At 47.3% G+C, this 12,561-nt stretch overlaps 1 protein-coding gene across 2 annotated transcripts in view; it reads right to left on the reverse strand.

The window, feature by feature from the left end:
* Positions 1 to 12,561, reverse strand: part of UBR2 (ubiquitin protein ligase E3 component n-recognin 2) — a 180,603-nt gene that overhangs the window by 76,314 nt on the left and 91,728 nt on the right. For both annotated transcript variants that reach the window (XM_082250166.1, XM_082250167.1), the window contains exons 18-20: positions 10,852 to 10,917; positions 8,939 to 9,061; positions 7,626 to 7,689 (exon numbers count right to left, since the gene is read on the reverse strand). In XM_082250166.1, coding sequence (XP_082106292.1) covers positions 7,626 to 7,689; positions 8,939 to 9,061; positions 10,852 to 10,917 — 253 coding nt within the window. The remainder of the gene's footprint in view (positions 1 to 7,625; positions 7,690 to 8,938; positions 9,062 to 10,851; positions 10,918 to 12,561) is intronic.

The following is a 12,561-nucleotide window of genomic DNA, read 5'->3' on the forward strand; positions in this document are numbered from 1 at the left end:
TTTCTGAAAATGGAAAAATCACTGAAACCACAAGTCAAGTGATTGATGCACATTTAAGACCCTATGTTACTAATCTACCATCCTATATAAGAGATACAGTGCATCTCCTCCAAACCTTGGAGGGAATGGCAATACCGGAAGACGCTTTTCTCATTACTGTGGACGTTGAGTCACTCTATAACAATATCCCGCACAAGAAAGGCTTAGAAATTATAAAACAAACACTGAGCCAAGACAGTGAACACGAAAAAAAGTTCAATGACTTTATTATCCTCATGCTTGAATACATTATTAACCACAATTTTTTCACCTTTGACGGTTCATATTACTTACAAACTTGCGGCGTAGCGATGGGTACCAGTTGTACACCCTCCTACGCCAACTTCTATATAGGAGCCTGGGAACGGGATTTCTTAGCAAAAGAGGAAAACAGCACATATGCCAATAATATCTTATTATGGCAAGGTATATAGACGATATTTTCATTATCTGGAACGGACCTGAGGAGCTCATAAACAAATGTTTAAAAGCCATGAATACCAACAAATACAATATGTTTTTTACGCTTAACTACAGCAAAGAAAGAATTGCCTTTCTGGATACATGGATACTCAAAGATAAAGATGGCCTGATCAAGACAACCCTCTACAGGAAGGAAACCGCGGACAACACCATATTACACGCATCAAGTTTCCACACAACCCCTCTAAAAAAAAGCCATTCCTTATAGCCAATATTTCAGGCTAAAAAGAAATTGTACAACAGATGAGGATTTTCAAAAAGAAGCAAAACAATTAACAGAAAGACTCCAAAAGAGACGATATACAAAAACTACTCTAAGAAAGGCTTATAATAGAGTCAAAATACAGACGAGACAGGAAATCCTATTCAAAACTAAAAATACCAGAGCTTCAAAAGGAAACAGAGAACACACGTATAATAATGAGATACACCAACAAGTACCCTATGATAAAAAATATTCTCCAGAAACATTGGCCTATTCTAAAAGAGGACCCCACGGTAAAACATCTATTATCGGACAAACCCCAAGTCACATATCGAAAAGCAGGCTCTTTGAAACAAGATCTCACACACAGTGAATACAAAGAAGGAACCAAAAAAGATCCCTGCAAAATGAAGGGTACCTTCCCGTGCGGTAGCTGTGTACAATGCAGCGTCATCTGCACGCAGAAGTGATAGCCACTAAAAAGGCCACCTTCTGAGACAATGTAAGATGGGAAATCTACCAAATATTTTCAAAAGGAAGCTTCTGCAGCACCAAAGCTGAAAGCACCAAATTAAGATTCCAAGGCGACAACAAATTCTGCACTGGTGGAACCAAATGTCGGACACCCTGAAGAAACGTACGCACCAGGGAGTGTGTGACCAAAGATCATTGGAAGAAGACCGCCAAAGCCGACACCCTGGCATGGTACTCAATGCCAATTTCTATTCAACTCCCCATTGAAGAAAGGTCAAGATCCGAGCCACCGAGAAGGAGCGAGGAGGAACCCCAAGAGACTCACACCACGCAATGTATGTTTTTCACAATGGTAGATCTTCTTAAAAGTAGATTTCCTAGCTTTCAACAGGGTAGGAATCACAGACTCAGATAAACCCTTATCCTTCAGCACCTGGTGTTCAACAGCCAAGCCGTCAAAGCCAGCATTTCTAAAGCAGGATGGAAGATCAGTCTTTGGGACAGAAGATCCTCCCTGAGAGGAAGCTTCCAAGGAACGTCGGTGACCAGCCGCACCAGATTGGCATACCAAGCCCTGCGAGGCCAGTCCACAGCCACTAAGATGACCGGAATTCCTTCTGCCTTGATCCTGTGTAGAAGTCTGGGCAGAAACTTGAGAGAAGGGAAGGCGTAAAATCAGACGATACGGATTCCACAGGGCCACCAGCGTGCTGACCGAGCCACAAACCTCTGCACCTTTCTGTTGAGCCGTGACGCCAACAGATCCCCCTTGTGAGTGTCCCACCGGAGGCACAGCTGATAAAACATCTGCGGATGAAGGGACCAATCCTCGTGGTCCAACACCAGCCAATTTTCCACCCCGGGAATGTGTTTGGCGGAGAGGGCTGGAACGAAGCTTTCTGCCCACCTTAGACGGGCGTGGCATTGTCTGATTGAATGCGCACTGGACAACCCTGAAGACAATCTGTCCAAAGATCCAGACACAGACTGATCGCTCGGAGTTCCAAGACGATGATCAGTAGTCTGGACGCTTCCAGCGTCCAGATCCCCTCAGCAGAATGCTTGCCGAGAACGCCTCCCCAGCAGGAAAGGCTGGCATCCGTGGTGACTACTGTCCAATACAAGGGGAGGAAGGATTTTCCCAGCTGAAGCGCCGGAGAACAAAGCCACCATATCAAGGACTCCCTCGTTCCCCAAATGTGATATTCCTGAGACTGGGAAGTCTTGTTCCATTTGGTCAGAATCTCCCTTTGCAGGGACCTCCTACAGAACTGTGCAAACGGAACCGCCGCAAAGGTAGACACCATAAGGCCCAGCACCCGCATGCAAGTCCGGAGGGACGACCAGCTGTTGGACAGCAGGAGACGAATTGCAGCCTGCAATTTCTGGAGTTTGTCCAGAGGAAGGAGCACTCTGGCTAAGGCTGAGTCCAGAGTCAGGCCCAGATAGTCCAGCTTCGTGGACGGAACCAGAGCAGGCTTCTGAAAGTTCAGAATCCACCCGAACTTCCGCAGAGTCCTGATTGTGATCTCCAGGTTTTAAACCAGAGTAGAGGGAGACTCCGCTCGCAGAAGGAGATCGTCCAAGTAGCCCAGTGCCACGATCCCCTGTTGGCGTAGCAAGGCTAGCACCAGGGCCAACACTTTTGTGAAGACCCGAGGAGCAGGTGAAACCAAAAAAGGGCAACGCCACAAACTGATAATTCTCCTCTCCCACAGCAAAGCGGAGAAAATGCTGGTTACCGGCACATATTGGAATGTGAAGGTAGGCATCCTTGATATTGATAGAGGCAAGGAAATCCCAGATGCAGGGATGCCACCATCGTTTGAATGGACTCCATTCTAAACTTCTGTACCCGCACAAAGCAGTTTATCACCCTTGAGGTGCAGTATTGGGCGTACTTTTCCTTCCTTCCTGGATACTGTGAACAGGGTTGAGTAAAAACCCTGAAAACATTCCGAAGTCGGAACCGGGACAATCACCCCTTGAAGGAACAGGTCTTGTACGGCCCGGCCCCAAACAGGCCCTGTAAGCAGTCTGGGGACAGGCGTAGGTTGGAAGGAAAAAACATTGCCCGGGGACAAGAGCGAAACTCAATCTTATAGCCAGACCGAATGGCTTTGTGGACCCACTTGTCTTGCACTAGGGAAGTCCACGGGTCCGAAAACCAGCGAAGATGTCCCCCTACCTACGATACAGGTGAGGGAGCACCTTCATGCTTTGAAGGAGCCTTGTCCACGAATCTGGAGAAGCCAGATATATTGGCTTGCCAGACCAGGTTTGTTTGGGTCCTCCTGAAGAGGCCCTGAAAGGCTTTGAGCCCTTGTCAGTGGATCCTGAGGGACAAAAGAACTTATGCGCTGAGAAGGAAGGCTCATGTCTACGACGAGGTTCCTTGCCCTTAGTAGCCTGCGGAAGTACCCCCCCCCCCCGTGAGACCTTTAATGATGTCATCCAAGGTAGCTCCAAACAGACGACCTCCTTGAAAAGGAAGATCAGTCAAGGGCTTTTTTGAAGTCTGATTCGCAGACCAGCATTTGAGCCAAAGGACCAACGCCAAAACAGAGGCAAGGAGAGCCATTAGGGGAGCAACTTCCAAAGAGGCATCACAGATAAACTGCAGCCCCTGGACCAGCTGGTCCGCCATGCTCAGCAAAGGCAGGGGGGAGCTGGTCTCCCTCCAGGTCACGGCGTAGGAGCTTAGCCCGCTCGGTCAGAGTTTGCGACACTAGGGTAATGGTAATTACCGGCCTCATTGCTAAGGTACACATATAGGAGGCCACAGACTCCGCCTTCCGGTCAGCCGGATCCTTAAAGGCCGGGTGCTCTTCAACTGGAATCATGGTTGTCTTGTTTACTCTGGAAACTGGAGGGCCCACCACCGGTGGCACATTCCACTTCTTAAGAAGGGACGACTCATAGTGTTAACGCCTAGTTAAGGGCTTAAGGACCCCACGGGGACGCTTTGGTTGTCCCCACACTTTAGCGACAATTCTGTAATATTGGCAAGGAAAAGAAACACCTTTGCCGCTCTGGATAGCTTGTGAGTGCCAAAGGGGACCCGCGCCTCTGTTGCAGCTGCGTCCCCCATCTTCAGGGTCTCACGCACAGATACAATCAGTGCATCCACCAGCGCCTTTTCGTGCGCAGTCACAGACGTGGATTAATCATCCTATCACAGGAGTCCAGGCGCATGGTTGCAGACCGAGCAGGGTGACCCATGTCCGCGGCGGTCAAATCAGATTTAGGATCTGAGGAGACAGATGAGGCAGGGGAACACTTTTTGCTAGCCCGTTGCCCGCAAGCTACCTCCACCCGGGACACAAGGGACTCCAGGACTGCTGTCAGTGCATGCATGGATGGATGGTTGGGACCTGGAGGGCCCCACAGCCTCAGAGAGGGAATCAGGTGGGGAAATGTGCTCCAAAGACTCCATGAGTCACCAGGGGGGACTCACAAAAAAGTGTAAAACACTGCTAAAGGACAACCCCCATCGCACTGGCAGCACCACCCGATCACCAGGCACAAAGCACCAAGCGATCCTCAGCAGAGAGGACCCCACCAGAGACAAGCACCTGCAGCCACCAGGATAATCTGCACTACATGTGCAGCGATCAGTAAATAAAATTATACCGGAGTCAGCACCAGGGGATGAAGAGAGGCCCCCACCACCAAAATCGCCACCCACAGGGCTCCACTGTTAAGGCTGCCCCTATTTTCAATGGCAAACCACAGAAAAATGGCCACCAGACTACACAAATATGGCCACCATGTATAGAACACAAAGGCTACAACAAAATAGCGGCCCTATGAGGCATACAGGGACCCAGGATTGGGAGACCGGGCCTCAAGGAAAGAGCCAGGCAGGATGGGAGTTCCTGGCAGGAGCCCCCACCAGGTACAACCCCCGCAAAGGCAGTTGTCCGGTTACCGGTGGCACACCCCCCGCCCCGGCCCCCCATCACCAGTCAGCGCCCTGCCCCCACCCGAGGAAAGTGGCCAGATCACCTAAACAGCACCAGCATATGTGGAAGGAGTAGAGGGGCAGGATAAGGGACTTGGTGGGGGGGTGCCTGAGGGAAAGAGGGGAACACGGAGGTCCGAACGTCCCAAGGAGGGTCCCATGTCCATCACAAAACTCTCCAGGGGGAGAGGGGGGGGGCAGCTACTCACTATACCAGGAAACAAGCGGGCACCGCTCCAGACAGAACAACTCTCCATCGAAACGGGGGGGGGGGGGGGGCTGTCAGCCAGGAGGAACACTGCGACTCGGCCTGAGACCCGGTCGTATGCAAGCTTGCGAGGCATTTAACTCGCAGGCCAGCCCTCGTCCAGTGGGGCTATGTTGCGGCCAGCCAAGAGCGGAGTTAAGGTCCGCGCGCACTCGCTGGCCAGACTGGGGGTGACCACTGGAGCTATAATATCTCACAAAAGTGAGTACACCCCTCACATTTTTGTAAACGTCTTCTATCTTTTCATGTGACAACACTGAAGAAATCACACTTTGCTACAATGTAAAGTAGTGAGTGTACAGCTTGTATAACAGTGAAAATTTGCTGTCCCCTCAAAATAACTCAACACACAGCCATTAATATCGAAACTGCTGGCAACAAAAGTGAGTACACCCCTAAGTAAAAATGTCCACATTGGGCCTAAAGTGTCAATATTTTGTGTGGCCACAGCACTGCCTTAACCCTCTGGGACATGGAGTCCACCAGAGCTTCACAGGTTGCCACTGCAGTCCTCTTCCACTCCTCCATGACCACATCACGGAGCTGTTGGATGTTAGAGCCCTTGCGCTCCTCCACCTTCCATTTGAGAATGCCCCACAGATGCTCGATTGGGTTTTGGTCCGGAGACATGCTTGGCCAGTCCATCACCTTTACCCTCAGCTTCTTTAGCAAGGCAGTGGTCGTCTTGGAGGCCTGTTTGGGGTCCTTATGTTGGAATACTGCCCTGTGGCCCAGTCTCCGAAGGGAAGGGATCATGCTCTGCTTCAGTATGTCACAGTACATGTTGGCAGTCATGGTTCCCTCAATGAACTGTAGCTCCCCAGTGCCAGCAGCACTTATGTAGCCCCAGACCCTATGCTTGACTGTAGGCAAGGCACACTTGTCTTTGTACTCCCCACCTGGTTGCCGCCACACACACTTGACACTATCTATACCAAATAAGTTTATCTTGGTCTCATCAGACCACAGGACATGATTCCAGTAATCCATGTCCTTAGTCTGCTTGTCTTCAGCAAACTGTTTGTGGGCTTTCTTGTGCATCGTCTTTAGAAAAGGTTTCCTTCTGGGACGACAGCCATGCAGACCAATTTGATGTAGTGTGTGGCATATTGTCTGAGCACTGACAGGCTGACCTCCTAACCCTTCAACCACTGCACCAATGCTGGCAGTACTCGTACGTCTATTTACCAAAGACAACCTCTGGATATGGCGGGGCCTGCTCTGAGTGGAACCTGTCCTGTTAAACCGCTGTATGGTCTCTGCAGCTCAGTTTCAGGGTCTTGGCAATCTTCTTATAGCCTTAGCCGTCTTTATGTAGAACAATTCTTTTTTTCAGATCCTCAGAGAGTTCTTTGCCACGAGGTGCCATGTTGAACTTCCAGTGACCAATATGAGACAGTGAGAGCAATAACACAAAATTTAACACACCTGCTCCCCAGCCCTTACTCCTGACTAGCCAGAAAAAAAAACTGAGTGGCTAAAGCAGAGATAGGGAGTATACTCCCCGGGACTGCCCATGGGTGTAGCCAGAATTTTTTCCTGCCTAGTGTCCTACTCCTGTAGGGGGCAGTATAACCCAATGGTTATGAATATCAGGAGCTGTGTCATCAATGAATAAAAGAGATAAAAACATTTACCACTGACAGGGGTGCATATAATGGTCAGCTTTTATGTAAAACCTTTATACAAAAGAAAAACTGCTACTGTAACTGCAGTATGAGCTGGAGTTTGGCTTCAATTGTTAGTGTATCTAAATCTGCCAGTACAGCTAACACTTCCCTCCACCCAGATAACCACTGTTGCTAACTACTGTGCCACTTGTGCTCCTTCATCCAGAGTGGGGGGTACTCTATTACAGGATATTTATCACTGGCCAGGTCATCAGGTGAAAACAGAGGGAAAAAAGCCTAAAAAAGGCTAGCAGCCACCATTTCTAATGTTTGGTAGGTTGCAATATATTACATTTGTTGGTTTTGTGTTTAATACTGGCTTACATGAAATTTTAAAACATCAAAACAATGATCAGCTTTACATGAAGCATTACCGTGTGCAATATACAGTCCATATTTATATATAAATAATTGCAGATCAGAATAGCATGACAGACTATAATATATTACAAATTCAGCAAGAATACAATTCTATAATTCAGATTTAGGACAATAAGGAGGAATGACAGCAAGTAAACTTACCAACAATCATAATGATGAGATTTAACATTTCCTCAATGAGGGTGTTATTCTGCTGCACTATGTCCTGGTGAAAGAGAAGACACACAGAGTGATTAAAAGAAGATTATGCCTAGAAAGACAGGCATTCATCAATCCTTTCACAAGGCAAAGCTAAACAGGAGCAACGAAATGCACTGCAACTAATTTACATCAAGGTTACAGCTGGAGTCAAAAATTCCTCCTTTTAGCTGCTCTAAAGCCACACTTGTGACTGAATGAAACTTGACCCTAGTCACTAAATTATGCTTCTGTTTAGAGGTGAAATTTGTATTATCTTCAGTAATAAATCTATCTTTAAACTTTGCAAACTGTCATGCCTGGCTGCCCAGAAATACAGGTGCACAGGTCTTGACGAATGGTAGCGCAGGTCTGAGCACTGTCACATGGGGGAGGTCACATGTTCGCCCTCAGCAAAAAGTCCTGTACCATTATAGCAATGCCTCCAAGGTAGCAGGCGGTGAAGGAGCCGATGGGCGAGTATAACTTGTTGGTGATAGATTGGCTGTCAGCAGACACTGTCCCTTTAGGCTCATCATTGGAAAAAGCACATGCAACATTATAAACAGGATCTAAATGCATTAAAGGAGAAGTTCACCTTTCATACCATGTTACACCTATATTCAGGGTGTAACATGTAATGAATGCACCGGCCCCTGCGCCTCCCCCCTCATCCACACTGTGAAAGCAGACCAGGGATCTTCTCCCCATGTCTGCTGCCAGAATTTGAAAAAAAAAAAAAAGGACGTGGCCATGAGCTCCAGCACTCATTGACAATCCCCTGTGAATGGAAAACTACAAGCCTTTGCGGCTGTTGGCTTGTAGTTTTCAATTAACTACAATGGTGCTCTGAGTGGTGCGGTAGTTCAGAGTCTCCCTATCAGAATGTTTCAGCTTCCTCATACGAAGTATGACCAAGCCAATACACTGAGAAATCTGCAGGAGACCTGCATGGCATTAGCGATCTGCCAGAGGTCTTGCTGCCAAATGGACATTTCATTTCTGGACCTTGTGCTTTCTAATTCACATTTCGGAGAAGACTAGACAGTAGTGAAGCAGGGTTTTATTAGGAAGCACTGGAGCCGACCACCCAGAAACTCCACAAAAGTGGAAAAATATTTGCGTGCATTAAGCACTTCCGATGGTCAGAAGTTCTACTTATCCTCCCTACCACTTCCCACATAAAATCATAAAATCATACCAGAATCAGGCTGTGCAAAACCAACCCAAGTGTGAAATAATAACAAAGTGTAGAGGAGTAAAGGATACAAACATACCTTGTTTGAGCTGTCTTTTCTGAACCTCTTCACATAATCAGGGGTGCTAAATATCTGGAAGAGTTCAAACCGGCTGAGCACGATCATCAAAAAATGATTGGGATCCATCATGGAAGCTCCGGCCTAGAATTAACACACATATTTCTGGTTGAGTGGACAATGTATGTTACAGTAACTGCAGTTGTGCAGTGGCGTGGTCCCTCCATATCCAAATACCATAAGTAGGAGGTGTTCTGTAGTCTTGCAGACAGAAATTTAAGCAGGGTTGATAACACCGCTTGTAATAGTGCAACAGAGGCAGTGTTAACCACTCGCAAGGAAATGAGAGCTCAGTTTTTTTTGGCAGGATCAACAGCTATTTTTCTGTACTTGCAGAAATTTTCAAGACAAAACACGGGCTATTGTGTTTGAAGTGCAGAGATGTACCACTTTGTTTTTGCCTGTACTTTTTAAAGAGACACTGTCACCTTGCCATTGCAGGGCGAAGTGGCAGTGTCTCTGCAAAGGGGCCACTAAATTCCTCTACTCACCTTTTCTGTGCTCGCTCACTGCGGATTCCTTCACTGTAGCTGGCAACACTATTCCACAATTTCGAGGGTGTGGTATCAGGTGACCTGCTCCCCTGTGACAATGCTCAGGCCTACTGGCCAACTGCTAGGCATGAGCACTGTCACATGACTGAAGATCCACCCCACCAGATCACTGAGACTGCTGATTTCAGGTTTGACTGAAGATGAAAGGAGCAGTGAGGGAGTGCAGGCAAGATAGGTATAAAATGGCACTTTTCCACTGCAAGTACCGGCTCGGCTCTACTCGGCCCTGCTTGCTTTTCCACTGCTGGTACCGCATGGTACGGTGTTGGAACGGTTCGGTACAGTATGGTTTGCTTTTCCACTAAAGTAGTACTAAAGTTAAGTGGGTGGGATAACAACAGGGTGGGTGGGATTCTCTGACCAATCAGTGGCTAGTAGTGACTGCATGCAAAGGATTGTGGGATATGGTACCAGTTTGGTACCTGTTGGAACCACAATCGAGTAGGTACTGTTTTTTCAGAGCCGTGCCGTACCGTACCGTTCGGTTCCATGCAGTGGAAAAGCGCCACCGTACCGAACCGTTCCTACACTATACCATGCGGTACCAGCAGTGGAAAAGCACAAAAAGCGTGCCGAACCGTTCGGTTCCATGCAGTGGAAAAGCGCCAAAAGAGTCAGTGAGGCCAATTGCAGAGACACTGGTGTTGATTTACTAAAAGTGGAAAGTGCAGAATCTGGTGCAGCTGTGCATGGTAGCCAATCAGCTTCTAACTTCAGCTTGTTCAATTAAGCTTTGACAAAAAAAACGTAATGCTGATTTGTTTCCACTTTGACTTGAATGGTTTAAGAAAATGCAGACAGCCTAAAGACACCCTTAAGCCTGGGTTCACACTATTGCGATTCCAGTGCGGGTTCCTGCATGGCATCTCCCTCGCAGGCAGTTCACACTGCCTTCTGTGAACCACTGCGGGTGTCAATACAAAGTTAATGACAACCCCAGACCGCTTTGCAGATCGCAGTGCGAACTGTGAATTCGGGCAAGAATTAGATCGCATGTAATCCTATTCCAGTGCGGGGAAAAAAAAGGTTCCTGCTGAATTTTTGTTTGATTGCAATGTGAGTTTAGCACTACAAACTGTATGGCTGAATTTGCATCACACAGACATTGCATGTGATCTGCACAACAATGCGGTGAAAATCACTTATGTCTATGTTCGCAATAGTGCGAACCCAGGCTCAATGTAGATATGGTCAGTACATTATTATTCTAGGCTTTTTGGCTTTGGTGGTTTTTGCCTTTTATTAATTTCACTGACAAGTGAATGCATTAAAAGGGAGCAGTATAAATAAATATATTTTGAAAAAAGAACAACTGCTTACTTGTAACATCACAATGTCTTTGTCAAACATCTCTCTTCTGCATTTCACATTATGATAGTAGTAAATCTGTGAAAAAAAAAAAAAATTATGGTCAGAAATGATTTATACTGAATAAAAATGGTATTTTTGACTTACTGTAAAATCCATTTCTCTGATGTTAATTGACAGACAAAGCTCCTGTCATTCTTGATCATTGGGTTTAGCTGCCCCCCTACAGGAGAATGACACTAGGCAGAAAAAACTACACCCATGGGCAGCCCCAGGAGGTATACTCCCTCTTCCTGCTGTGTCTGTCAATAACATTTTCTCTTTCTTTCATTGACGGACACAGCTCCTGATATTCTTGACCATTGGGACGTTCCAAAGCAATGTCAAACATAAGGGATGAGAAACAGCAAAAAAAATTTCCAAGGCTAAACATTAGTCAACCAGGCAACAGGAACTCAACCAAACAACTGGAACCCACCTGTTAAAAAAACAAACAATATACCCTCAAAGAGGATCAGGTCCTCTTAAACAGCAGCCTGAAAAACTTTGTAAAAGTGCACCGATGACTAGGTGACCGCCTTGCAAACCTGTGTCATGCCTAATAACAGAAGGTCCAGGATGCACTAAGCGCCCTAGTAGAGTGTGCCTTGACAGGGAAAGGAGGAACCTGAACCCCGATAGAATATGCCTGAACCACTGTCTGTCTGATCCATCTGAATATGGTCGCAGAGGAAGCGGACAACCCTTTGCGAGGTCTATCCGTTAGTACAAATAGTGGGACTTCCTGAAAGACTCCGTAGCTGCCAATTACACCCTAATTGGCTGGACCACATCCATGGCATGCAAGGCAATTTCCTTCGGATGTTTAGGCCTGGGACACAGGGAAGGTAACACAATGTCTTCATTCAAATTAAAGTCAGAGATCACATTAGGAAGAAATGACCGACGGGTGAAGCACCACCCTATCCTTGTGCATCACCATAAAAGGTAAATGACAGGATAACACCACCAAATCCGGCACCCTGCGTGCAGAGGTTATAGCCCCCAAAGGCCAACTTCTGGGACAGCATAAGCAGAGGAATCTCCCGAAAATTTTCAAAGGGAGGCTTCTGGAGAGCTGAAAGCACCAAAGATCCCAAGGCGGCAATGGAGCCCGCACTGTAGGAAACAAACGTGGGACACCCTGAAGAAAAGTATGCACCAGGGAGTGTGTAGCCAAAGGTCGTTGGAAAAAGACCACCCAGGCCGATACCCTGGCATGGTACTCAAGGCCAATTTCTGTTCAACCCCCCATTGAAGGAAGGTTAAGATCCGAGCCACAAGAAGGAGCCCCTAGAGATTCACACCATGCAATTTAAGTCTTCCTCGTACGATGGTAGATCTTCCTAGAGGTAGACTACCTAGCTTTTAACATAGGCATCACAGACTCAGACAAACCTCAGACTATCCTCTAGCACCTAGTGTTGAACAGCCAAGCTGTCAAAGCCAGCGATTGTAAAGCAGGATGGAAGATCGGTCCTTGGGACAGCTGATCATCCCTGAGAGTAAGCTTCTAAGGAACATTGGCGACCAGCCGCACTAGATCAGTGTACCAAGCCCAGCAAGGCCAGTCCGGAGCCACTAAGATGACCGGAATCGCTTTTGCCTCGATCCTGCGTTGGAGTCTGGGCAGAAGCTTGAGAAGAGGGAAGGCATAGATTAGACGATACTGACCCCAGTGGA

The sequence above is a fragment of the Pelophylax lessonae genome (assembly GCF_965119305.1).
Source record: "Pelophylax lessonae genome assembly, chromosome: 3".
Classification (NCBI taxonomy): domain Eukaryota; kingdom Metazoa; phylum Chordata; class Amphibia; order Anura; family Ranidae; genus Pelophylax; species Pelophylax lessonae.